Source organism: Ictidomys tridecemlineatus, chromosome 7 (assembly GCF_052094955.1).
Source record: "Ictidomys tridecemlineatus isolate mIctTri1 chromosome 7, mIctTri1.hap1, whole genome shotgun sequence".
Lineage (NCBI taxonomy): Eukaryota > Metazoa > Chordata > Mammalia > Rodentia > Sciuridae > Ictidomys > Ictidomys tridecemlineatus.
Window position 1 is genome coordinate 40,040,051 of NC_135483.1, and position 26,966 is coordinate 40,067,016.

At 37.9% G+C, this 26,966-nt stretch overlaps 2 protein-coding genes across 4 annotated transcripts in view; one reads left to right on the plus strand and one right to left on the minus strand.

Moving 5' to 3' along the window:
• Ints8 (integrator complex subunit 8) overlaps positions 1–26,966 on the minus strand; it is an 83,097-nt gene that overhangs the window by 10,952 nt on the left and 45,179 nt on the right. The window contains exons 23-27 of one of the 2 annotated variants that reach the window (XM_005328666.5): positions 25,782–25,832; positions 22,788–22,861; positions 22,640–22,704; positions 22,442–22,485; positions 16,313–16,510 (exon numbers count right to left, since the gene is read on the minus strand). In XM_005328666.5, coding sequence (XP_005328723.1) covers positions 16,394–16,510; positions 22,442–22,485; positions 22,640–22,704; positions 22,788–22,861; positions 25,782–25,832 — 351 coding nt within the window. In that variant the 3' untranslated portion in view covers positions 16,313–16,393. Of the gene's footprint in view, positions 1–16,312; positions 16,511–22,441; positions 22,486–22,639; positions 22,705–22,787; positions 22,862–25,781; positions 25,833–26,966 lie in introns of those variants that run through there. The other variant, XM_040293845.2, reaches the window with a different exon arrangement.
• Positions 3,195–16,386, plus strand: Ccne2 (cyclin E2). Of its 2 annotated transcripts, none has more exons than XM_040293847.2 (12): positions 3,195–3,533; positions 4,653–4,690; positions 4,782–4,878; positions 4,965–5,018; positions 5,888–6,039; positions 6,840–6,975; positions 9,854–10,000; positions 11,299–11,394; positions 11,617–11,751; positions 13,617–13,728; positions 14,287–14,444; positions 14,980–16,386. In XM_040293847.2, exons 2-12 carry the CDS (start codon positions 4,677–4,679, stop codon positions 15,091–15,093), a joined length of 1,215 nt encoding a protein of 404 aa, XP_040149781.1. In that variant the 5' UTR covers positions 3,195–3,533; positions 4,653–4,676; the 3' UTR covers positions 15,094–16,386. The 2 variants fall into 2 exon arrangements, with proteins under 2 accessions (XP_040149781.1, XP_005328721.1); XM_005328664.4 differs by lacking the exon at positions 3,195–3,533 and adding an exon at positions 3,632–3,719.

Consider the following 26,966-nt stretch of genomic DNA (forward strand, 5'->3'; position numbering starts at 1 on the left):
CTGCCCAAAGGAGAAGTAGAGAGCAGAGAGGAGGGGGGCAGAAAGAGAGAGAGGAACATGTGCTTACAAGCTTCGGCTAAAGAAGGGTTGCACAGGGGACATGGTGGGTGCTTACTGGTAGGGTGACTCAGCAAGCGGACATTGTGTCCTGCGGGGATTGGTGGAGGAAACCTTTGAATTTGGCATTCTTGGCTTGGCGCCCTTTGGAGAGGAGCAGGAGGGGTAAGGGATTCCAAGATGTTCTCCAAGAAGGGAGAACACCCAACAGATAATGAAAAATTGTGCTCTATATATGTCATATGAATTGTAATGCATCCTGCTGTCATATATAACAAATTAGAATAATAAACAAATAAAAGAGAAAAGAAAAAGAATATTTCTGGGTCAGCCAGAGTGGTACATGCCCATAATCCCAGACATTCTTAGGCAGGGAAATCACAAATTTCAGGCCAGCTGCAGCAATTTAGCTGCTTATCTTTAATCAAAAACTAGTAAAAAGGCTGAGGATGTAGCTCAGAGTTCCTGAGTTTGATCCCAGCACCAACACTATTACCACCGCTCCCGCCCCCCAAAAAAATCTTACCATCACCCTCACAAAAATAAATAGGAATTAAAAAGCATTGTGCAAATGAAGCACTACAGAGGTCAAGAGTTTATTTGCCATGGTATTTTAGGACATACACAACAGGAAAAATATACTTTAGAAAATGTCAAGACTTCTGGCTAGATAAAGGGTTATATTCCTATAATCTCAGCTACTTGGGAGGCTGAGGCAAGAGGATATCAAGTTTGAGGTCAACCTTGGCAACTCAGTGAGACTCTGTCTCAAAATAAAGGGCTGGGGATGTAGGTTAGTGGTAGGGCACTTGCCTAGCCTCACAAGGTGTTGGATTCAATCGCCAGTACAAGAAAGAAAAAACCAAAATTTCTAAAATTATTAAAAAGTATAAAGGAATTTCATATGTTTCAAAGTAGGTGAATTTTAAAACTGGGATGACTGGAAAAAGAGGAAGTCAAAAAATGAGCACATAAAATTATAAAACAGATGACATATTGAACGATGACCCTCCCAATAGGTGTCCAACAAAGGAAAACTACATGAACAAAATTTTGGGAAACATAAATTTTATAACTCAGCTTTCTATTTTATTCAGAATGCTGAATTATAATTTCTACTGGTAAGGGGAGGTAGATAAGAGAAGTTAAGAGTAAGAAGAACCAGTACTTATTGAGCATCCATACCTTGTGACAGGTACACATAGGGAGGTCTCTATGTACATTATTAAATTTAATCTTAAAATAACCACTGAGGGCTGGGATGTAGCTCAGTGGCAAAGTATCTGCCTTGCATTTGCAAAAAGCTCTGGGTTCAACTTCTAGTTCCAAAAAAAAAAAAACAACAAACAAATAAAATAACCTTTGAGATGAATGCCTCCTTACAACTTTTCTACAGAAAACCCATGTTAGAGTGATTGGTAACTTGAAGCAGCACAAGACAGGAATTTAGTTGGTCTGAAAGCCCATGGTTTTTATAGACCCATTTGTCCACTAACCAGGTATTTATAAAATGGTAGCATTCACCCCATTCCTTCATTTACAAAGCTGTTTGGGGACCACTTTAATTTCTTCCTTACTACATTGCACTTGGTTCATATAATAGTCAAGGATATGACCCAAGTACATATCTAATAACAATGGCTTGCTTACAATTAATTTAGTGTATGCCAGTGCTGGGCACACAGTACTCAAAGATTAATCCCACAAATGTTAATGACATCCCTGGTTTTCAGCATATTTTAATGATCAACTTCACTCATACAGGTCACCAGTTTTGCTCATACTGGACTAAAACATACTTGTTGGAAGACACCCTCCCTTTCTGACATCATGAGTTAGACTGCTAAGCTTTACACAGGAAAGGGTTTGAGCGACTGCAAAAGGGAGCCATCATAAGCATTATGAATGATATAAAGTTTCTTGAAACAGACAAGGCATGGATTTCTTGTTTCTATGTCAACCTGGGCAGGGCTATTCCGTGTAAAATTGGAAGGGAAATCATTCTTTGGCTAGCATCATGAGACTGTCCTAAGAATCGAAAGGGAAACTGTGAGAAAGGATTCTGCCTGCCCCAAAAGCGCTGGTTTCTAAGATCTGGGGCCCTAACGAGCGGAGCAGGAAAAAAAAAAAAAAAAAAAAAAAGCCTGGACTGGGAGCCAGGGTCCCTCTGGCGGGCCGCCTCTGGGTCAGTCTCTGGAGAGGCTTTTGCGGGGATCGTGTGTGGGGTCTTCTCTCTGCTCTCTCCCACGACTCATCCAGGCCAGGACAGAAAAGTGCCCAGTTGACTTGCAACTTAAGCTGCCACGGTTCCAGGAAGCCTTCAAACGGCTCCTCTGACCCAGAGGTCTTTGTTCCGGGAACTGTCTCCCGCCGCAAAACTTGCGTGTCCGAACCGGAGAAGTGCAAGGGGGCGAAGGGATGGGAGCGCTAAGAGAAGTAGCTAGGAGACCCATAAACTTAAATATAGGAATAAAGGAAAGGAAATGAGCGGGATTCGCCGCCTCCCATTAGCGCGCTGGGCGGCTCCCTCCCGCCCAGGCGGCTCGCGCGGGCTCCGCAGGGCGCGCTGGCAGCAGGGCAGGGCGGGGCGGGACGCGGCGGGCGGGCCAGGGGCCTGCACGTGGTTTTAGCTGTTCACCCCCCCCCCCCCGGCTGGGTTCTTGGAGGGCCACAACACTCGTGGGGATGAAGAACGCTTCTTAATCTCTCCTGAGAGGGGTTCTGCCCTCGGCGCCCTGGCACTGAAGGCTAGGAAGAGAAAAGAAAGAATCAGCGTGGCGCCAGCGTTTCCCGCGCGGGGACTGCGGGATTCGAGCTGCAAGGTAGGAGCTGGGCGGCTGCTGGGAAAGAATCCCACCCTCGGAGAGGGTAACCGGGTCGGCGTGGCAGGAACCGGGAGGTTAGGGTTGATACGTACCTTAGCCGGCAAGCTGGGGAAGTCTCCCCTGAGTGTGGCCGCGTGGGATGGCAGCGCCAGCCAGGAGCTGCGGCGCGCTAGAGCGCACGTGGCCCGCAGCGCGGGGGCTGTGTTTACATTCTGCAGCCGCTCCACGTTGTGCAGTAGTTCTCGCCTCCCATTGGCCAGCTTGTCAGCAGAAGCTTTGCTCCTCCCGGAGGGGCGGGCCCTCCTGGTCCCCGCGTCTCCCACGAAAGACTTGGCTTTCTAAGGCCCTGCCGGGACAACCAGGGCGCAACAGAGGTTGGCCACCTCATGGCCATTCTGTGCTCACCCAAGTCACCTATCTCTGGGTGAACGCCGGAACTGCACCGCTCGAAGTCTCCAAGATTCGGGAGTTACAGTGGGAGGGGAAAGAAGCAAACTGGCGGGAGATGAGGGAGCCAAGCGGTTAGAAGCCAACCTGGAGGAGGAGCCTCTCCGAGACTCCTGGCTGCTTTCCGGCCGCGCGGGCAGGTGAAGTGGAGCGCTGGGAACGTGGGACGCCGGCCTAAGCCAGCAGATCCTGAAGTCACTCGCGGTGCGTCCGCGCGCACTGATGGCAGGGCGCGGTGCGCAGGCGGGAGGGGCGCGCGCGCGGACGGGGGAGGGGAGCGCGCAGTCGGAGGTGTCAGTCTGAGGCGCATGCGTGCGGGGCGGGCCCGGCTCGGCCTATATATTGGGTTGGCGCCGGCGCCAGCTGAGCGGAGCGGTAGCGGGGCTGGCGGTGAGGAGCTGCTGGGTTTAGGGGGGATGCTGGAGGAAAGAAAGCCTGGGACACCCTACGGGCGGGAGCCTTAAGGGAGGGGAGGTGGGAAGGCAGAAAACGAGGTGAATGGGGAGAATGGGCCCCCGAGTTCCGATCTTGGCAGGACCCTTGGCAGGGGATGGGGAAGCGGTGGTGGAGTGGAAGGCAGCCCTAACAGAGGCCACAGCAAAACCCCTCATTCCATGGGCTCCTCTATCCAACCCCCATTTAGGGAGCTCTTCGTGGGAGAGAGGATGGGGATCTGGGTTCCCTTCACGGGGAGAAAGTTACTGACCTGCCCCATTTCACCCTTTCTTTAAACTCCTTTTCCTTCCCTCCATCCACCAGCTAGAGCTAAAATATTGGTGCCCCTCCAAGTGGCGGGCAGAGCCTGATGGGTTTGGGAAGGAGGGAAAGGAGACTGGAGGACGTGACACCAGTCTCAGTTCCCTCCGCCCCCTGCTTCCCCGCCACTGCCGCTCTCCAAATTGGCGCGGAACCGGCTTCTCCACTGCGTTTCGCCTCCACAACCCCCTCTCGGCGCAGTCCGTCCAGGACGGGAGGGGGATGTGGGAGCGCTGCCCCAGTTCCACTCTGGATATACGGGGAGAGGGTGGAGGTCCCAGAAAAACTCGTTGGGGGAGATCTGCTACCCTGTGCTTTTAAGGTGCTGGAGGTGCTTTGTAAATTTTTTGAAGACGTTCGCGTTCTGGCTGTACATTCAGTTCAGGAAATGTGTGCAAAATTAATTACTATGGGATAACTAATATAGTGCAGAAGACAGCATGGTAAAATGACCCAGGCCGCCTTCTGAAGGACTTAACTTTAACCTCTGCATCAGTTCTAATGGGCACTTGGAAAATATGGATGACTGTGTACTTAACTCTGGTTTTTCTACCCCCACTCCTTCAGGAGGATTCATACACCTGAAAAAGAATGTCAAGACGCAGGTAATATTTGTATTAGAGACATGCTTCAAAATTAGCTGCTACTTTTGAAACACATGACTTACTAAACTTCCTTTTTAAAAATTCACTACAGTAGCCGTTTACAAGCTAAGCAGCATGCTCAGCCCAGCCAGCCAGACTCTCCCCAAGAAATCCAGATAATCCAGGCCAAGAAGAGAAAAACAGCACAGGTGAGTTAAGAGGAAAGAAAGAGGGAGGGAGGAAATTCTTTGCTATGACCTTAGCTTACCAGTCAATGGTCTTTTCTATTTTTCAGGATGTAAAAAAAAGGAGAGAGGAGGTCACCAAGAAACATCAATATGAGATTAGGGTAATGCAGAACTGGACTGGGTGGGTTTGGGAGAAACAAATGCAGGAGAGGACAAATGAGTAGAATGGTATTATTGCTTTGCAATAGAAAGTCTCCTCTGATTTTTACTTTTAATGCCCCCAGAGGCCAGCAAGGAAGGACATTTATATGTTCCCGAATTCAGCCACAGCTGCACAGTAAATTTGCCTTAAAGCAGCTGGTTTCTTTTTGTAAATCCCTCCTCTTGGAGCTGACTGGTGCACTAGGGCCCGCCTAATCTGTCTGATATACTGTTCTTTGTTCCCTCTCATACTGTAGCAAAGGGTCCTAATAGCTGCTGCTTTGGCATAAATAGAATGTTAGATCACTGACAGCCTGGCACCCAGCCCTTTGCTACCTCTTCTTCCTATGTGTTATATGGACAGCCTTAGAGACAGTGATTCCCTTTGAAACCAGCATTATTGGAGAAAGGGTCCCCTAAGTGATCCATCTCACTCGGTTCCATTTTTAAGGTTTCTGCCTTTAAGTATTCTAAATTATGGGAAAGGCTTAACTTCAAAAGAGCTGTTTTGTTGTTTTAATTTAAAAAGGTATTCTTGCTTCTTACCTTCAAAGTGACTGGTGTCTTATATTACAAAAGCATTTTGTTATTACTCTTTCAATACCTTATGTCTTGTATTACCAGAACTATATTTTATCTAAAACTTTATGAATATCAAAATGAGTTTTATAGCTTTTTATAAAATATTAATGTCAGATTAGCTAATTGTCAGCTATGTCAGCTGAAACTACAAACGGTTTAGAAATATTAACTTTCATTTATGAAAGATCCAGGCAAAAGCTAAGGTTTCCTGTTACACAAATAGATCTTCTTTTTCTTTTAATGACAGAATTGTTGGCCACCTGTATTATCCGGGGGAATCAGTCCTTGCATTATCATTGAAACACCCCACAAAGAAATAGAAACAAGTGACTTTTCCAGATTTACAAATTACAGATTTAAAAATCTTTTTATTAATCCTTCACCTTTGCCAGATTTAAGGTAAGAAAATTTATAGCAAAGATTAAACTGTACAGAATAGTGTCATATATTATCTTTTGCCTTTATTATAAAACAAACTTGTTCAAAAATTGCTTTCTTGATTAATAATTCACATATTTTAATCTGAGTATTGCTATTTGCAAATGACATGGGTATTTAAAACACTCATTTTAATGGAATTTATCTAAATTAAGATGAAAGTATTTTAACATGGACAGCATTTTCAATTGATGTATGCTTACCGAGCTTAGTAAGGCCTATACTTAATTCTTTTTTCTAGTCCATGAGTATGACTAAGAGGTACAGCCTACATAAGACAGAGTAGTAACTTGTGTTTGACTTTGATAAGCAAATTCATGAAATCAGATATTTAAACACATCAATCCTCCTCCCCTAAACTCTGTCCTACCTTTCCCCAACTGTAGGTGACTCTACTGTTGATGATCTGTTTGCAGCTATTAAGACTTGCCTTCACTGTGTTCATATGCTTTCAATATTTAGCATTTTAGAATTGCTCTTCAGAAAACATGGTTATCTGAAACAGTACCCTTTTTATAAGTGGAATGAAAAAGCATTCTTTGAAAATTATCAACTTACATGATCATAATCCAGGTTACTGATTATTTTTGGCTTTAATTCTCATTCAAAAGAAATGGTTTCTAAAAATTAAGGTAGAAATCTTTTTCTAATTTAAGAGCTTCTTTCAGATTCTAACTGAAAGTTAGATTTATGCTATGTAAACAGAGTTTGTATATTGCTTAGATCACATAATTTAAATAATGTTTCCCCCCTTCCCATAGCTGGGGATGTTCAAAGGAGGTCTGGCTAAACATGCTAAAAAAAGAGAGCAGATATGTTCATGACAAGCATTTTGAAGTTCTACATTCTGACTTGGAACCACAGATGAGGTCAATACTTCTAGACTGGCTTTTAGAGGTATGTTCCAGCAAAATAAATTGCTTTTATCTCTGTATAATGGAAAAATGTTTAAAGGTAAATGTGCCCTCAGGATATATTATCCATTGCCAGTAAGCCATCTTTTAGGGGGTACTTCTACAGTTGATAGTAACCAAAGTGAAGTAAAACTACTTCATATCAGTAAATTCAGGGACTGGGGGTGTAGCTTCATGGTAGAATATGTACTTAGCAGGCTCAAGGCCCTGGGTTCAGTCCTCAGCACCAAAACAAAGGATAAAGTTGGAAGGATACAGCCACTACATACAACCCAAACCCAATTCAGAATTCCTGGTTTGGGTGTATATTGTTGTGTATTGGGCACTGTTCTAGGTGCTCAGGGCTTTTATTTTCAAGATGAATGAAATTAATGAATGGAATGCATAGATGACTAGGTTTTGGATACTGCTAAGCAATGAACCAAGACTAGGCTTCATGGCCCTGAGAAGTCCTTTTCTGCATTACCAAAAGCAAATTATGATTAGGAATCTTGACTTCTATGCCCTAAACCATAATGAGGCTTTGGATACCCTGAAGCCTATGCACTCTGGTTTTGTGTAGCTCCCTTTTATAATGCATTTGTATTCCTTCCAGAGATACATTGTATGAGCAATTTTTTCTCCTTTGGCAATACTGGGGATTGAACCCAGTGACACTCTATCACTGAGCTACATCCCCAGACCTTTTTTTTTTTTGAGACAGGCTCTAAGTTGCCTAGGCTGACCTCAAACTTGTGTTCCTCAAGTTTCCTGAGTAACTAGGATTCTAGCACCATACCCAGTGTGTACCATCAATCTAAAGGAATATAGTAATCCTGAAATCCCTATAAATCTGTGACAACATTTTCTCTCTTGTTTAGGCCCATTCCCTTTCTCTGGGCAATCTAAACTTATTATAAATGAGTACTTGTGTTCGTGACACTGATGACACTGATTTTCTCCAATCCTTAGATATTTGCCCTGTAATCTTAGAAATGATGCATCTAAAGGAGAGAGACTAGGATGTTTGGAGTAGCACAAGGCAAAGTAGATTTGAGAAGCTAACAGCAAAGTTTTAAAACTACAAAATGTTCTTTTACGTCAGGTTATCTTCCTTATTCTGACTCAAGGAGAGATTATATTTTAATAGTGTGAATATATATAAGGTAGTTTGATGTTTTGTTTGTTTTTGTAAACTAGGGATTGAACACGGGGTGCTATACCACTGAGCTATACCCCAGACCTTTTGGGGGGAGCGGGGGAGTAACCAGGGATTGAACCTAGGGGCGCTTAACCACATCTCCAGCCTTTTGTATTTTATTTAGAGAGAGGGTCTCACCGAGTTGCTTAGGGCCTCATTAAATTGCTGAAACTGGCTTTAAACTGGCAATCCTCCTGCCTGAGCCTCCCAAGCCACTGGGATTCAGGCCTACACCACTGTGCCTGGCCCTTTTTATTTTTGAGACAGGGTCTCACTATGTTGCTGCTGAGGCTAGCCTCCAACTTGCCATTCTCCTGCCTCAGCCTCCTGAGTTGCTGAGATTATAAGTTTGCACCACCATGCCTAGCCAAGGTAGTTAGGTTGTTGGGGTTTAATTTTTTTTCATTTTTGGTGCTAGACAATGAACACTTGGAGCATATGCTCTACCTGAGCTACACTCCTAGTCAGGGTTTGACTTTTTTTGAGCATCTAGTTAATGTTTTTACTTTTTACCTTATACTGATTTTTATCAGTGGTTGGACTGTTCTATCCAGTGTTTCCTATTTTTCCTTAAATACAATTACATATATACAAAACCCTACAAACATAAAACCAAATCCAACAGTGTTTAAAAATCTGTCTTAATAACATTCTTTCATTCTAGGAATGTAAAGATGATTAACATTTGAAAAAAAAATCTATTAATTTGTTACCTTAATAGTATAAATAAGAAAAAGCTTAAGATCTCAGATGCAAGAAATTTTTTTTCAAAATTCAACATCCATTCCTGACTTTAAAATAGGTAATGAGCAAGGGGTGCAGTGGTGTATGCCTTTAATCCTAGCAACTGGAGGCTGAGAAAGGAGAGGCTACCTGGGCAATTTAGTGAAAACATAAAAGGTGCTAGGGAATGTAGCCCAGGATAGAGCACCCCTAGGCTCATTCCCCAGAAGGGGCAGGGGGGATGGAGTGAGCTAAGAATAAGAGATTTCCTTAACAGTCATTGTTTATTAGGAATTCATATTTCTGTTTATTTTCTCATCTCTAAAATGGAGATCACACCACCTACTTTCTGGAGTTATCTCCCTTTAAGTATGGCAATGTTTCTAGTTGTTATTAGTAGTATCAAAAGTGAAACATTTGGCAATTTCCATTGAAGTCAGCAACAAAAGATTTTTGCTTAGCACCGGTGTTACTCAGTGTTCTAGACTCTTAGCCATTAGCCAGTGCAATAAAATATGAAAAATAACTGAAGAAAAAATGTGAAGGAAAAAAAAAAAAAAGCTGGGTATGGTGGCACATGCTTGCAATCCCAACAGTTCAAGGAGGCTGAGGCAGGAGGATCCCAAGTTCAAAGACAGTTTCATGCAACTTAGCAAGACTGTCTCAAAGTTAGAAAAATAAAAAAGGGTTGAGGATGTGGCTCAGTGGTAACGGACCCCTGGGTTCAATCTATGGTACTAAAAAAAGATAAAAACTATAAAAGTACTGAAGAGTAAACAAGAACCATAGTAGGCTTGTTTATCCTATTAGTACATGTTAAATATTTTTCTCTATCTTTGGTACTAAAAAGCAAAATGTGGCTTAAAAACATTCTACAGTCTGGTATGCTGAGATGACTTTCTAAATTGGAGAAAATATGAGAGTAACAATGAAATGTTTGGACTCTTTCTTTCTCTAGGTATGTGAAGTATACACACTTCATAGGGAAACATTTTATCTTGCTCAAGATTTTTTTGATAGATTTATGTTGACACAAAAGGATATAAACAAAAATATGCTTCAACTTATTGGAATTACCTCATTATTCATTGCTTCCAAACTTGAGGTGAGTTCTCAAAGTTCATCCACAATATATTGATCCCAAACTTGTTTTCCAGTTAACACATGAATCCCAGAGAATACCATAATTTTTTATATTTACTCTTTAGAGTGAATGGTTTTGTTCTTTAATACATTTTCTGAACATTATGACAGAATTGGAAAAAATATATATCATAGTTCTTCTGTGGTGTCTGAGCCTATTTAAGTCTCTCATTTAGACTCTGAGATTAGTATCTAGGTGAAATGTTCTGTGGCTTATTCTGCCAAATGAGATATCAATGCTGTCTTTATACACATAATTATGACATTTGGTTGCAACAGAATGGTCTTTGAAAACTAAAGAGCCAATCAAATGAAAGAAATGATCATATAATTTCCTGAACTATATTTTCCTTCTGTCTCTTTTGAGCATAAGGGCTATTCCCAAGTTCTGCCAAATTTGGCACATCAGTTTGTAGTCAACTCATCACTCAACTTGTTCTTATGTGAAATCACACTATTTGAGGTGTCTTTCTAGACTGAAACCCGATATTTAACCTGTCCTATATGGCAGATCTCAACTTTTTTTCCCACTGAATTACATCTCCAGCCCATTTTCATTTTTTATTTTTGAGACATGGTTTCACTAAATTGCCAAGGCTGGCTTCAAACCTGCAAGTCTCAATAGATACTTTTCTAATCCTTTGATCATTCCAGATCTTCTCTGAGCTAAGACCTGTCAGCCAAATTTCAATTTTTTTTTTTGTTTTTGTTTTGTGGTGCTAGGGATTTAATTCAGGGCTTGGGCATGCTCTAACAAAGTCACAAGTGTGTGATAAGACCAATCTTAAAACAAGTTTAGCTTTGTGTATGTGTGGTACTGGTGATTTAACCCAAGGGAACTCTACCACTGAGCTACATCCCCAGCTATTTTTGTTTTAAAACGGGATCTTTCTTAAGTTGCTAAGGCTGGCCTCTAACTTGTCATCATCCTGCCTAAACTTCCCAAGTAGCTCAGATTACAGGCATACACCATTGTGTGCAGCAGGATTTTGTTTTTTAACTGAAACAACTGGTTAAGATACTCCAGTTGTTTATCAACTAAAATTCAAAGTGAATTCTAAGAAAATAAATCTTGATAACAGTTACCAATTTAGATACCTAGATATGAAAAATAACTAAGGTAGGTTGAGTTACAGAGTAATTTTACTAAGATTTATAATCACTTTGTGAATTTCTTAAAACTGAAGCCTGTATGTGGTTTGTATAGAATTCTTTTAATATCAATCTCAATTGGGCCTAATAAAAAATTCTAATTTAAAGGAAATCTATGCTCCAAAACTCCAAGAGTTTGCTTATGTCACTGATGGTGCTTGCAGTGAAGAGGATATCTTAAGGATGGAACTCGTTATATTAAAGGTAATAATAATTATGTCCTTATTTCTAGTTGTGACTTTGTAACTATTTCAGAATACTATAAGTAGTCAAAACTAAGGTTTTAGATGTATTATTAGATTAGAACAAGGCATCTTGTTCTAATAATACATTAAAACAAAACAGTTGTGGCTGGGAGGGAAATTTATTTAACCTCTGCATAGGTATGTACATTCATTAATAGGCATTTTAAAATTTCATTAACAGGCTTTAAAATGGGAACTTTGTCCTGTAACAGTCATCTCCTGGTTAAATCTCTTTCTCCAAGTTGATGCTCTTAAGGATGCTCCTAAAGTTCTTCTACCTCAGTATTCTCAGGAAACATTCATTCAAATAGCTCAGGTATTTACACTGTTATTGAATATATTTAATGGTACTTTTATTACAGGTTTAAAGTATATATAGTCTTAAATAGACTACACAACAAAATACTGGTATATTGAAATACTCTTGACTACAACAAAATTTTGGACATGTAAAATTATGTCCCAATATTTGTTGTTTAATAATTCTAGACAACAAAGTTCTTAAACTTTCACAAGTACTTTCATTCTTTTAGGAGTCCAAAATAGAGTTAAATACTTCTTTTTGATATCAAATGATGAAAAGCACTTTTCAGCTAGTTGTCATTAACTTTATAATATTTTGGAATTATTCTGTATGATTCTCTTGTTTGCTGTATACTTGAATGCACATGTTATCTATTTAAGTTACATTTCATCAGACTTATTTTATAGGATCTTTTTCTAAAACTTGCAAACTAAATTTCCTAGGTCAGCATATAACAAATAGTCTAACAAAGGTACTAGAAGAGGAGTATCCCATTCTTTCTTGCCTATTGCTTAAAATAATATCTTAAGGCTGAAGTATCAGTAGTTAAGAAAATCATTTTTTAATTCTATGTAGGATATGAAAATCTTATCTATGGAATAGAAATCAAAGTGGATTTGGGATGAGTATTGAGTTACCTGGGTTAAATTTTGTGTCAAATCTAACAAGCACATTATGAATACTAAAATTAGATAACCAATATAGGCGGAATTGGCTTATTTCTTATCACTTTCTAAGAAAGGCTTACTTTTTAGTCAATTCCCAGTACCTCAGATTTTCATAGGTAGCTAAGCCCTTTTGATAGATATATCTAGAGGTACATAACAGAGATTGAGATCCCTAATCCAAAAATCTGAAATGCTCCTAATTAGCAATTTTTTAAATGTTGACATGGTCAAGTGGAAAATTACAGTGACCTCATAGCAGGTTGTAAACTGTAGGCACCCCAAAAACATAAAATTCAGGTTATGGGGGCCGGAGTTGTTTGATCCCTGGCACCACATACAAATAGGCTAATAAAATAAAGGTATCGTGTCCATCTACAAATAAAAATATATTTTAAAAAAATTCAGGCTGTGTGTATAAGGTATTATATATAAAACAAATGAAATGTGTTTTAAAAAATCTGAAATTCAAGACATTTCTGGTCCCAAGTACTTCCAGTGCTTAGTCTGTGGTGATATTTCACTTCTAACTCATTTCTAAAAGTTTTATTCTACTGAACTTGTCATATCACCTTAAACCTCTGAAATGTAGCCCTCTGAACAAATATTGCACTACTTGTTCAGTTCTCTTACTACCTAGATTGTGCCTTTTTGTAACTTTTAAACGTGTTGCATTCTATTCAGTCCATTTGGCTGCAGTTGAAGATTTCTTTCTTGAAATGTAACTTTTGTGACTTAAAGTCTTCAAGTAGATTTAATTATCCACCTTTGGACCTCTAGCTACCCCCTTTTTTGGATAAGAAATAAAGGAAAAGTACTTCCTATTTCTTTCCACCTTTGGTTTTCCAAACTACTTCAGTTCCAAGTCACATTATTCTACCTCAGATCTTCCCAGCTACCCTCTTTAAGACAGTCTTGTAAGGCATCAGAAGTCTTTACTACCTTTTCCAATCTGGATTAAATGCCCTTTCTCCCATCATACTGCAGCACAACAGTCCTTTCCTACTCTAGTAGTTACTCCCTGACCTACTACCCCAAAACCTGACTTCCTTCAGGATGGTAACTTATTATTATTATTATTTTTAATCCTTAAGCAATTTAACAATTCTTGGCATATGGTCCAATATACCCTAAAAAATGTTAGCTGATTTTAGTAGTAACATGTAGTACTCATCCTTCTCCCAAATTATTTATACTTTTTTCATTTGTTAGCTTTTAGATCTGTGTATTTTAGCCATTGACTCCTTAGAGTTCCAGTACAGAATACTGGCAGCTGCTGCCTTGTGCCATTTTACCTCCATTGAAGTGGTTAAGAAAGCCTCAGGTAAGACACAATTTTTTTCTTCTTACCTGTTCACAACTTCTGCCAAAGTTAGCAGTTTAGTGATTATCTCTCTCTTAGAAATACATTATAATACTGAGTCTCCACAACTCACAAAGGCAAAATAAAATTTAAGTCCATTTGAAATGAATCAACACAATTATAGTTTGGCTTTTTGAGTTCTTTGGAATTTAAGAGTTTCAAATCCAGGGCTGGGGTTGTGGTGGTTCAGTGGCAGAGCACTTGCCTCTCATATGTGAGGCACTGGGTTCAATCCTTAGCACCACATTAAAAAAATAAAGATATTGTGTCCATGTATAACTAAAAACTATTTAAAAAAATAATTTTAAAAAATTTACAAATTCATATGTAGAAGACACTGGTTAAAATTGATCTGAAGTCCCTTTAAGATTAGTTATATTATTAAAAAATAGTCTGAGCATGATAATCTGTTTTGACCTACTGATTTTGTTTTAAAATGACTTTTTAAATAACTACTTTAGGTATATATAAGAAATTTTATGATGTACAGCCTTGAATTTTCCAACTTTTTCAATCTAGGTTTGGAATGGGACATCATCTCAGAATGCGTAGACTGGATGGTGCCTTTTGTCAGTGTAGTAAAAAGTACTAGTCCAGTGAAGCTAAAGACTTTTAAGAAGATACCTATGGAAGACAGACATAATATCCAGACACATACAAATTATTTGGCTATGCTGGTATGTCTTGTGGGTTTTTTGTTTTGATTTTGCTATCTAGTAAGCCTTGAAACTGACAGCATACTATGGAATGCAACTTCAGCGGTTATAAAGAGAAAGTAATGGGCCCCATGTTTTCAGAGTGTAGAGAAGTTAATAAAATTATTTTAGCCAGGCACAGTGGTGCATGCCTGCAATCCCATCAGCTCAGAAGCAGCAGCAGAAATTCAAGGCCAGCCTTAGCAACTTAGCATACCCTATCTCAAAATAAAAAATGAAAAAGGGCTTGGATGTACCTCAATGATAAACTAAGTTAAATCCCTAGTACCCAAGAACATTTTTTTTTTAGTCAAAAGAGTTTAAGATTCACATATACACACAGTACAGTTCAAACTACTGAACCTTCAGAATGAATTCACAGTTGAAAGACATAAAAGGACCATTGCATTTGGTCAGAATAATCTCAAAAAGATACTAGAAATCTGGTTAGACTGTTTTACTATATCAATGCTTTATCTTAGCTGTTAATCACTATATAATTTCTTTTCATGTATAGGATGAAGTAAATTATGTAAACACCTTTAGAAAAGGGGGACAGCTGTCACCAGTGTGCAATGGGGGCATTATGACACCTCCGAAGAGCACTGAAAAACCACCAGGAAAACACTAAAGGAGTTACTTGACAAACAAATTGAAACTGAGCAAGTATTGCTAGAATTTCATACAACTGAACTAAAGTTTTTACAGGAAAATAGTGCTGTGATTATCCTTGGCAATTCAGAAGTGACACAACCATTCTTTGAAAAACCACTTGAAATTGGCACTAAAGAAGATATTCACTTCCTATACTAGCCATTAAAGAAGGCTGAACATGTTTACAAAGATGACTTCATTCACAAGTCTACTGGAGAGAAGCCAGCCACAATTATTTTTAGATCCAGTGTTACTATGTTTATTTTGATAAACAAGGAATTTTATCATTGCAGTTTTGGACTAGATAGGTGCTACCGTAAAGGGTACATTGATATATTCTGAATCTAGCTTTAGATTCTCAAATTCCTATACTCTTAACTAGTGCAATTTGGTTCTTGAAAATAAAATTTAAACTTGTTTACCAAGACTTAGTTTTGTAATAAGGTGACTAATTTATCTAAACCTGTGGTAGCAAACTATTATAAAACTTGAATTTTTACAAATGGTGAGATTTAATGTATTTTTTAACTTTCTTAATTGCCTTGCCATCATATTCTTTAACCAATAAGGCTTCAATGAATAGGATGTTTTAAACTGCTCTAAACAGTGGGAGTACCAAAGAAATTAAAAATAAGGTAAATGCTGTGGCTCCTACTTGGAGCTTTATCTTGATATATAGGTCGCTTTATAATGACCTTTCTGTATATCACAATTTGGGTGAAGTCTTAAGTACCTTTTCAAACTATTTATATGAGAAAGTCACTTTATTACTCTAAGATATCCCTAAGGCTTTTTTTTTTTTTTTTAATTTAGTGTGACTAAGGCTTTATTTATGTTTATAAAACTGTTAAGGTCCAATTTAAATTCCTACATTATGAGATAAGGACAGCGTCAAAATGATAAAGATTAACACTTATTTTCTTAAGGCAGAAAAATATTAAATGTATACCACAAGTCTATTTATTAAAAAGACATAAGAACTTGCTGTATATAGACTAGCTACTACTTACCTTAAATTAGCTTTTGCCTCAAAAAGTCGATTTAATTACTAAAGCATTATCCTAATGTGAATCTCTTCTCCCTTTGAAGAAACTGTAAATTAAAGTTACTATTATAGTATGAAGTCTTTTGTATAGTTTTAAACTATTTGTTTCTGTATTGTCTGAAAAGAAAACACCACTAAATGTGTACATATGTATTATATAAACTTAATCTTTTAATACTGTTTATTTTTAGCCCATTGTTTAAAAAATAAAAGTTTAAAAAACTTTGACTGCTTAAAAGTAAAGTTTTGCCATTGCTTGGAGAAACTTTTTCTTCCTTCTCTGTGCTGCCAGTTGTAACACTTCTTCTGGGTTGCTTGCATTCAATTCTGTCTGGCCAATGGCTTTGATCTTCTCAAAACAGAAAAATGGTATTATTAAAGGTCTGGTCAATATTAAGTCTTGCTAATATTTACATATTAGCTAATATATAATTACTTAGATATAAACAGTAATGAAATTAGCTTAATGATTAATTGAATCTCTAAATGAATCTAATTGTAAAACTCAGGAGCTGTGAGAAAAAGTTAACATGATTGTTTTGAGCCACTCTTTAAGAAAAAGATTGCCGGGCTGGGGATGTGGCTCAAGCGATAGCGCGCTCGCGTGGTATGCGTGCGGCCCGGGTTCGATCCTCAGCACCACATACAAAAAAAGATGTTGTGTCCGCTGAAAACTAAAAAAAATAAATATTAAAAATTCTCTCTCTCGTCTCACTCTCTTAAAAAAAAAGATTGCCAGATCCAGTGGTGATGCCTGTAATCCCAGCAGCTCAGAAGGCTAAGGCAGGAGGATTCTGAGTTCAAAGCCAGCCTCAGCAACTGTAAGGCACTGAGCAACTCAACTCAGTGAGACCCTGTCTCTAAATAAAATACAAAAAAAGGATTGGGGATGTGACTCAGTGGTTGAATGCCCCTGAGTTCAGTTCCTGGTACCAAAAAGAAAAAGATTGTTGCACCATAGTTTATAAAATTATCTTGAGTTGCATTTTATTACATTACATAAATCCAGGTTTGGTTATGTAAACTCTCTTCAATATTTTGATATCAGATTACCTTAATTTATAGTTAAGACTCCTAAAAAAGGTACACTTGTCACATTGTTGGTGGGACTGCAGACTAATACAACTACTCTGGAAAGCAATATGGAGATTCCTCAAAAACCTAGAAATGGAACTACCATATGACCCAGCTATCGCACTCCTTGGTATTTTCCCAAAAGATCTAAAATCGGCATTCTACAGTAATACAACCACGTCAACGTTATTAGCAGCACAACAGCTAAACTATGGAATCAACTCAGGTGCTGGTCAATAGATGAATGGATTAAGACATTGTGGTGTGTATATAGACAATGGAGTTCTACTTCATACATAAATAATGAAATCGTGGCATTTTCTGGAAAATGGATGGAAATGAGGACTATCATGCTAAATGAAATAAGCAAAACTCAAAGGTAGAATGGTTTCCTCTCATACGGAAGCTAGAGTAAAATAAAGGAAAGGGGGAAGGAAGAATAAGATCACATAAAGAACCAAATACAAATTAGTAGACAAACACAAGGAAGTCTAATAGGAGAATGGGAGAGGGGATGGAAGACAGAAAAGTGGAGGATCATGGAACTGAAACCCATTTCCATGCATGTATGAGTTTGTCGGGATGAATCCAACTATTATGTATAATTATAAAGCTCTAATAAAAATAAATAGCTCAGAAAAAAAGGGCTAAAAATAGTTGGGAAACTCACAAGTCATGTTTTAGGGCTTTACATTTTTAATATGCAAAAATAGCAAGTTACTTAGCACTATAAAAGTCTACTGTGACTTAACTTCCCTGTTAAAAAGAACTATTTCAACCTATTAAATATCCATAGAGTGCTATGCTACTGCTATGGAGTATTTAGTGAGAACATTTTTGGACCTTAAAGCCTACCTTTTGCATTTTAAAATAACAAAACAAAAACTAATAATAAGAATTCTCGGGGCTGGGGATGTGGCTCAAGCGGTAGCGCGCCATGCCTGGCATGCGTGCGGCCCGGGTTCGATCCTCAGCACCACATACCAACAAAGATGTTGTGTCCGCCAAGAACTAAAAAATAAATATTAAAAATTCTCTCTCTCTCTCTCTCTCTCTCTCTCTCTCTCTCTCTCTCTCTCTCTCTCTCTCTCTCTCCTCTCTTAAAAAAAAAAAAAAAAAAAGAATTCTCATAGGTGGCTTGAAAGGAGCTATGAATATTTAGAAATGATCATCAGGTAGGTAAGAGAGGTTAGGGAACAGAAATTGCTGGATGAAGCTGGGTGCAGTGGCACACGCTTATAATTCCAGCAGCCCAGGAGGCTGAGACTCGAGGATCCCGAGTTCAAAGCCAGCCTCAGCAATGGTGAGGCACTAAGCAACTCAGTGAGTCCCTGTCTCTAAATAAGATACAAAATAAGGCTGGGGATATGGCTCAGTGGTTGAGTGCCCTTGCGTTCAATTCCAAGAAAAAAAGAAGAAAGAAATTGCTGGATAATGTCACTTCAATATGAAAGAAGACGTGCTGCAAAAGCTGCTAGTGGACTGGGGAAAGTGATGATTGCTGGTAATCCCAGTAACTCAGAAGACTGAGGCAGAAGGATCACAAGTTCAAAGCCAGTCTCAGCAACTTAGCAAGACCCTGTCTGAAAATTTAAAAAAAGGACTGGGGACATGGTTAAGCCCCCAGTGGGTTCAATCCCTGGTATCAAAAAAAAAAAAAAAAAAAAAAAAGGCACTGTAGTGGGATATAACTAAAAAGTAATTTCAAATAAACAAAATATCCAAAAGATAATTGGTTATAAAGTCCAAAGTATAAGAAGCTGAAATAGAAGTCTGATATCTGAGAGAAATAATACAATTCATGTGAGTGGTAGTCATACCATGAGTGGATAGGGTTAACTAGGAAGAACAAAGGATGATTAGAAAATAACCCAAAGACTAACATCTTGGGAAAACTAAGATTTACAAGTAGAGAGGAAATGTCCACAAGAAAGAGGAGGAAAAAGAACTGAATAAAAAAGTTGTCAGAGATGTCAAAGGAATAAAGCATTTCAAGAAGGAAGAAAACAAACAGTAGGAAAGGGATTAGAAAGTTTAGACTGGCATTTGCATTTGGTAACTCTTAAGAACACTTTTAAGAGTTGTGATGATGGCAAAAGTCAAACTGTACTGAGCTAAAGAGCATCAAAAAACTAGAGAAGGATGAGATGTGGCTCCAGGTAGAGGCAGGGTCAAGAAAGGTATTTATTAAGGATGAAATAGTTTATAGACCATGGAAAAGGTTAACAATCCAGGAAAAAATGATGATTAAAAGGGGACAGAATTAAAAGCATTAAGTATCTGCCTTCAACAAAGAATAATATGGCCTCCTACTAACTGAAGAGTGGACTTAAAGATGAGTGTAGTTGTAGATTATTTTTTTTTTGAGAGAGAGAGAGAATCTTAATATTTATTTTTTAGTTATTGGCGGACACAACATCTTTGTTTGTATGTGGTGCTGAGGATCGAACCCGGGCCGCACGCATGCCAGGTGAGCGTGCTACTTACGGCTTGAGCCACATCCCAGCCCCAGTTGTAGATTATTTTAAAGGTGGAGAAACTATAACCTCCATGAGAAGAAGTCTAGTTGGTCTTTTTCCCAGCCTATTCCCAAGCAAATAAGAGCCAAGGAAATTACTGAGCATGGAAAGGTAGAGAGGATAGGGGCTTAATGGGAAAAGTCTAAAACAGTTCCTGAAAAGAATGTCCTGAAAAGAATGTAAACTACTTAAAAGAGCTAAGGAGGGGCTGGGGATGTGGCTCAAGCGGTAGCGCGCTTGCCTGGCATGTGTGCGGCCCGGGTTCGATCCTCAGCACCACATACAAAGATGTTGTGTCCGCCGAGAACTAAAATAAATAAATAAATTCTAAAAAAGAAAAAAAAAAGAGCTAAGGAGACAGTGCTGGAGACTATCGTTTGGTAGTGGCATGGTTGTAGGACTCAAACTTCCACCAAGATTTAGATCAGGACTTCTCCAGAAGAGGTACTAAAGCTAATAAAAACCATGATCAACCGGGTGCAGGTTGCATGCCTGTAATCCTAGAGGCTCGGGAGGCTAAGTTGGAGGATGGTAAGTTCAAAGCCAGCCTCAGCAATGGCGAGGTGTTTAGCAACTTAGTGAGACCCTGTCTCTAAATAAAATACAAAATAGGGGTGGGGAATGTGGTTCAGTGGTTGAGTGCCCTCAAGTTCAATCTCTGGTTTTAAAAAAAAAAAAAACATGACCAAAGAATAGTTCTGACTGTCAATAATGGTTAGCTGGGTTCCCAAACCTGGTTTATCATCAGATTACCTGGAAACTTAAAAATTATATTCCCAAGCCCCACCTCAAACTGCCTACATCAGGATCTCTGAGAGAACACTGACTGGTATTTGCTGTATTGAGGATAAGTAGGGAAGGAAGGTAAGACAAAGAGCTAACAAAGTGGAGGAAAAACTAGTCACACACCTGAACGTCTCAGGAAGGAGCAAAAGAGACATAAAGGCAGAGTGGATTTCAGTATAAAACCTCACATACAACAACTGTGGCTAACAGTAAGACAAGCTATGGGTTTGAGTGGCTGGCAAACAGTTAAGGTGATAATAAATATAACTGAGGCTGGCAAAAACCTGTAAACCTAGGGAGAGTTAAAAGGACTGGGGCTGTAGCTCGCTCAGTGGTAAAACACTGCTGGGTTCAATCATCAGTACATAAAAAAAGTAGAAATGGCTTGGAAATAAGGGAGAGCTAAGGGGGTTCAATCATCAGTACATAAAAAAAGTAGAAATGGCTTGGAAATAAGGGAGAGCTAAGGACATTTCAATATTGTCTTCTAGCCCCAGGTAAACTGGAAATGGCAGCATGAGTGGCCCCCAAACTAGGGGGCATTTTTAATGTTATCATCAGTTTGTTTCAATTTTGTTCAAGTACAAAGCTTTAATTTTTCAATTTTGTTTCAATTTTGTTTCAATTTTGTTTCAATTTTGTTCAAGTACAAAGCTTTAAAAGACACTAATAGCTTAGTTAGTTTTATTAATATGAGTCAGAGCAAAGAAAATTATCTGTGGTGATACTGATTCAGCAATCAAGTTATAATATAAAGCATTAAATTTAAAATATTTTGGCACATAGCCAAATTTAAATAAATAATTCATCTAGTCAAAAACCACTGGATGCTGGGTATACTGTGTACCTCCATAGTCCCAGTTACTCAGGAGGCAGGAAGAACCCAAGTTTGAGGCCTACTTGACAACTTAGTGGGACTCAGTCTCAAAATAAATAATAAATAAGAACTAGGGATATGTAGCTCAGTGGCTGAGTACCTCTTGATTCAATTCCTATCACAGACAAAAAAATCTAAACCAACCAATCACTGGGTAGCTACTGTGTGCCGGCCGTATCATTCTAGTTTTCTACTATGTGCAAACCAAGTCCTTATCCTCATGGGGAAAGAGACAATAATATATAGTATGTCAAATACTGGTAAGTGTTACAGAGAAACACTTGAGGGGAATGAAAATAAAAGTAATTAGAGGGAAAAAGAGGGACATGGTATAAGATGATTAGTAAAGAATGACTACTAAGAAGGTGACAATTAAGGATAGGCATAAGGGAAGTTAACAGTTCCTAGAAGAGAAAATTCCAAAGATCTTTAGGGAATCAGTGTTCAAAGAACAGTAGAGTTATCTGTGGCAGAAATTAGGAAGGGGGGAAGTCAGCTAAGTAAGCAGAAGGTCACGTTATATGTGGCCTTTTAGGCCATCTAAAGGACTTTGTGTGATAGGAGAAGCCATTTGAAGATTTCCAACAGAAATAATATGATCTAACATTTTAAAAGAAACAGGTCAGGCGCAGTGGCATACGCCTATAAACCCAGTGGCTCAGGAGGCTGAGGCAGGAGGATCATGAGTTCAAAGCCAGCCTCAGCAAGTAAGACCCTAAGCAACTCAAGTGTCAGCCTGTCTCTAAATAAAGTACAAAATAAGGCTGGATATGTAACTCAAATGGTTGAGTGCCCCTAGTTCAATCCTCCATACCACACTCCCCCAAATAAAAAAAAGAAAAAAGAAACTGAGATGGAATAGCTCAAAATATCAAAGACAGATCTTTTAAAAAGTAAACACTGATAACCAAATTCTGGCAGTGATTGGGCACACTAAAGTTTTTGTTGTTGGTGGTATAAATGTTAATTATTTAATATTCTGAAAATTAAGTACATCATTGAAGAAAAGCATAAGGTAACTTACCGCAATTTGTCTTTTATCTGTTTCTCCTCTCTTATGATGAAGATCTACGTGAATCAGTTAAGAATAATAAATCTGATAGTATAGTATTAAATATCATAGAATCTCATCTGGTTTTCAGTTTATTTAGAAAATACAGAAAATGAAAATCCAATCCATAGAAGTTGGCTTCTAATATCAAATATGTAGAAGGAAGGATACAGGTCAAGTATTCCAAGATGGTAACATCCCAAATATAGTCATAGTAGGAGTCCATAGCATCATGACTAAAAAATAGAATTCAGTTACTATTATTTTTTCCTTAAGCAGAAAAACTTCAACTTCTATTATTTAAAAAAATCATTCATACCTGTTTTGTTCCTGTAGTGACTTAAAGGCTGTCTTGTAGTCAATTTCTCTGAGGAACTGACATAAAATTGCTACCTACAAAGATTTGAAAATGGTTTCATTTAACAATGACACTCCTGGATTTGGAGGATAACCTTTAATTATTTTTATATGAAGAACGTATTCTTTAAGAAGCCTTGCAGATCACACCAAATAGGTCAGTTCATATTTATTAATTCTATCTCATTTTAATTTCAAAAACCTTTACCCAAGTGTCTGTCTTATCAAACATTTTTTTCATCAGTGACCTAGCTCACAAAATTCTAATAACTATTTCAATAAGTTGGCAAAAAGCCAGTTCAGAAAACTGAACCGTAGGGGATAGAAAACTACTAAGTCAAAGTGTCATGACATTCAAGGACATGAAGAACACAAAATTAAGCCTTTCACAGCCAGTCTGCTTAACATAAAAAGCATCCATTTCAATCAGGTATATATGTCATAATGTTCATCTCAAAAAAAAAAAAAAGTTTTTTCTGATATTATTCACATACCACAAAAATAACCCTCTAAAAGGACAATTCAATAGTTTTTAGTATATTTATAAAACTGTACAACCATTATCTATTTAATTCTAAAATATTTTCATTACCACCACCCCCAAAAAAAACTCCTCACTCATGAGCAGTAACTCCATTTTCTCATCCCTCAAGACTCTGATAATCTTTTATCTATGTTCTGTCTCTAAAGATCTTCCCATTCTGCCAGGTAAGGAGCATAAGAAGGATTGCCAAGTTTGAGGCCAGCCTGGGCAACTTAGCCAGACACTGTCTCAAAAATGAAAAATTAAAAGGGCTAAGGATGTAGCTTGGGTTCAATCTCTAGTACAAGAAAAAAAAATTGTTCTGGATATTTTATATAAATGCAATCATACAGTATGTGGCATTTTGTATCTTTCACTTAGCATAGTCTTCAAGAATCCTCCATGTTTTAAGATGTAGCCATACATAGGCTGAATAGTATTTCATCGTATGCCACATTTTATTAAACCATTCATTGTTTGATGGACACTGTGGGTTTTTTCTACTTTTTGGCTACTATAAATACTGCTATTATGAACATTCATATAAACAACTTTTTCTGTGGATTTATGTTTTCTTTTTTTTTTTAATATTTTATTTTTTATTTTACTTTTTTAGTTTTCAGCGGACACATCATCTTTGTTGGTATGTGGTGCTGAGGATCGAACCCGGGCCTCGCGCATGCCAGGGGAGCACGCTACCGCTTGAGCCACATCCCCAGTCCATATGTTTTCAATTCTGTTAGATATTCACATAGAAATGCAAGTGTTAAAGTCATGTGATCATTTCTATGTCTTTTTTTTTTTTTGTACTGAAGGCTGAACACAGGAGTGGCTCTACCACCAAGCTACAAACACAGCCCTTTTTTCTTTTTGGAGACAGGTTTTTTTCCTCCACTTTTATTGGTGCAATATAGTTGTACATATAATGGGATTTGTTGTTACATATGTCTACATGCACATAATATAACAATTAAGCCAATGTCACTTCTAAGCAATTTTCCCCCTTGACCCCTTGGTCCCTTTCCTCTACTGATCTCCCTTTGATTTCCATGAGATCCACCCCACCTCTTTTCCTTTTTCCTCTCTAGATTCCACATGAAAGAAAAACATAGTCCCTTGACGTTCTGAGTTTCACTTATTTTGTTTAATGTAATGTTCTCTAGTTCCATCCATTTTCCTGCAAATGACAATTTCATTTTTCTTTATGGATGAATAAAACTCCATTGTATATATGCCACATTTTCTTTATCCATTCGTCTGTTGATGGACACCTAGGCTGGTACCACAGTTTGGCTATCATGAAGTGAGCTACTATAAACATGTGTTTGCTAGTATCACTGTATTATGACAGCTTTAATTTAGGATAAATACCTAGGAGTAGTATAGCTTAGTTAAATGGTAGTGCCAGGCCTAGTCTTTTGAGGAATCTCCATACTGATTTCCATAGTGGTTGTACTAATTTACAATCCCACCAACAGTGTAAAAGTGATCCTTTTTCTCCATATCCTCTCCAGTATTTATTATTATGTTCTTGATGACTGCCATTCTGACTGGTGTTGAGTATTAGTTTTGATTTGCATTTCCTTAATTGCTAATGATTTTGAACATTTATACACATTTGTTGGCCATTTGTATTTCTTCTTTTGAGAAGTGTGGATTTAATTCATTTACTCATTTATTAATTGGGTTACTTGATTTTTTTGGTGTAAAATTTTTGAGTTCTTTACAAATTCTCTTTTTTTGGGGGGGGGGGTAGTACCAGGAATTCAACCCCAGGGCACTTAACCACTGAGCCACATCCCCAACCTAAGTTCTTTATATATTCTAATATTAATCCTCAAGACAGGTTCTTGCTGAGTTACTGAGGCTGGCTTTGAACTTGCAATCTTCCTGGCTTAGCCCCCCAAGTCACTGGGATTACAGACATACACCACCTCACCCAACTTCTATATTTAACATTCTGAGGAACTGCCAAACTCTTTTGCAGAGGCTGTGCCACTTTATATTTCTACCAGCATGAGGAATCTAATTTCTCTACAACCTTACCAACAGCTATTGTCAAATATCTTGATTACAGTCATCCTAGTGGGTGGGAAGTGGTATTTTATTATTGTGGTTTTAATTGCATTTCCCTAATGGCTAATGAATCTAATCTTAAATATAAGAATATATACTTGAGAATGCTCTCTTTCTATTCACAAGATTTCAAAAGTCAACATTTTCTTATTTCATACTTTTAGTTAAAATTCTATAAACTAAAAAAATGTAATTATGCAAAATTTCTAACACCATAAAATTAAGTAACTCTGATATAATAAAAGCTGCTTCCCTAAAAAGAAATTTTTAAAAAAGCTGCTTCCCAATGCAATGCTTTATACTTATCATAAACACTAATATATATGAAAATAAGCCAATGCCATATTATAAACTAACCTGTGTGTGGCAATTCAGCAAAGAACAACACTTGATCATTCGTTTTATCACCTATAAAAATCAAAACTGATTACTTTAAAAAACTATTAATAACAGACTATAATAAATGCACCATTTTGGTATGAGGTCAACAGAGGACAAGTTGTACAAGTGGAGAAGATAGAAGGTATATTGGAATTCTACAATTTCTACTCAATTTTGTTGATAATATAAAAGTGCTATAAAAAACCCAAAAATTAATAAAAATGCTAAATCATTTCAAAAACTATCTGAATACTGAAAAACACATTCATCAAGTATACTAATGGCCAAATCAGAAAAAGCAGCAATACATATTAAAAGAAAAGGAACAAAATTTGATAACAGAATCAAGGAACAGGAAGAAATACAGCACAAATTTGCAATCTGAATAAGTCTAGAGATCTAATATTCTGTATAAGGCATATAATAGCATTTGGTGGGGGAGGGATGTATCTCAGTGGTAGAGCACATACCTAGCTCATGCAAGCCTGGGTTTGCTCCCTAGCACCACTCACACAAAAATAATAATATATAGTTAAAAATCTGCTAATACAATAGATTTTAGATGCTCTTAGCACAAATAGGGAGGAATAACTATGGAAGATAATGGATTTGACTAATATATCTGTATTTCGTGTTGTATGACTTAAGCACACACAAAAGGGAAAGAATTGGGGATTTAGGGGAGAGAATCAATATGATTTGAAAGCTGAATGGATATTGGTGGCAGAATCAGTAAAAGGAAAGTAAGGAAAAAAGCCAAGGACAATGCTAAGGATTTGAGCCTAGTTGTCTCAAAAGTTTAAATAAAAGTATTTGGTATTCTGGAGAGGTTTTTTTGTTTGAAGGACAGGTGAATTTATTAGGAGAGGAGCCTGGTAAAGTAAGAAATGCAACCAAATTGTAGATAGATTTAAATTTGAGGTGTTTGGGGAAAATCAAAACACCAATAGGCACTGGAAATATGGGCACTGAAAACATTGACAGCAAAAAAAAATTTTTTTTTAAATTTAAAAATTTAAAAAAAAAATAGCAATCTGGCCTGGACCCATCAATTTGGGAGTTCACCATCATGTACATGAAAATGGCTAAATTTAGTCAAAAAGAGGCCAGGAAGAAAACTATGTAAAGGTAGGTAAGAAGAAAGGAAGCACACAAAATAAC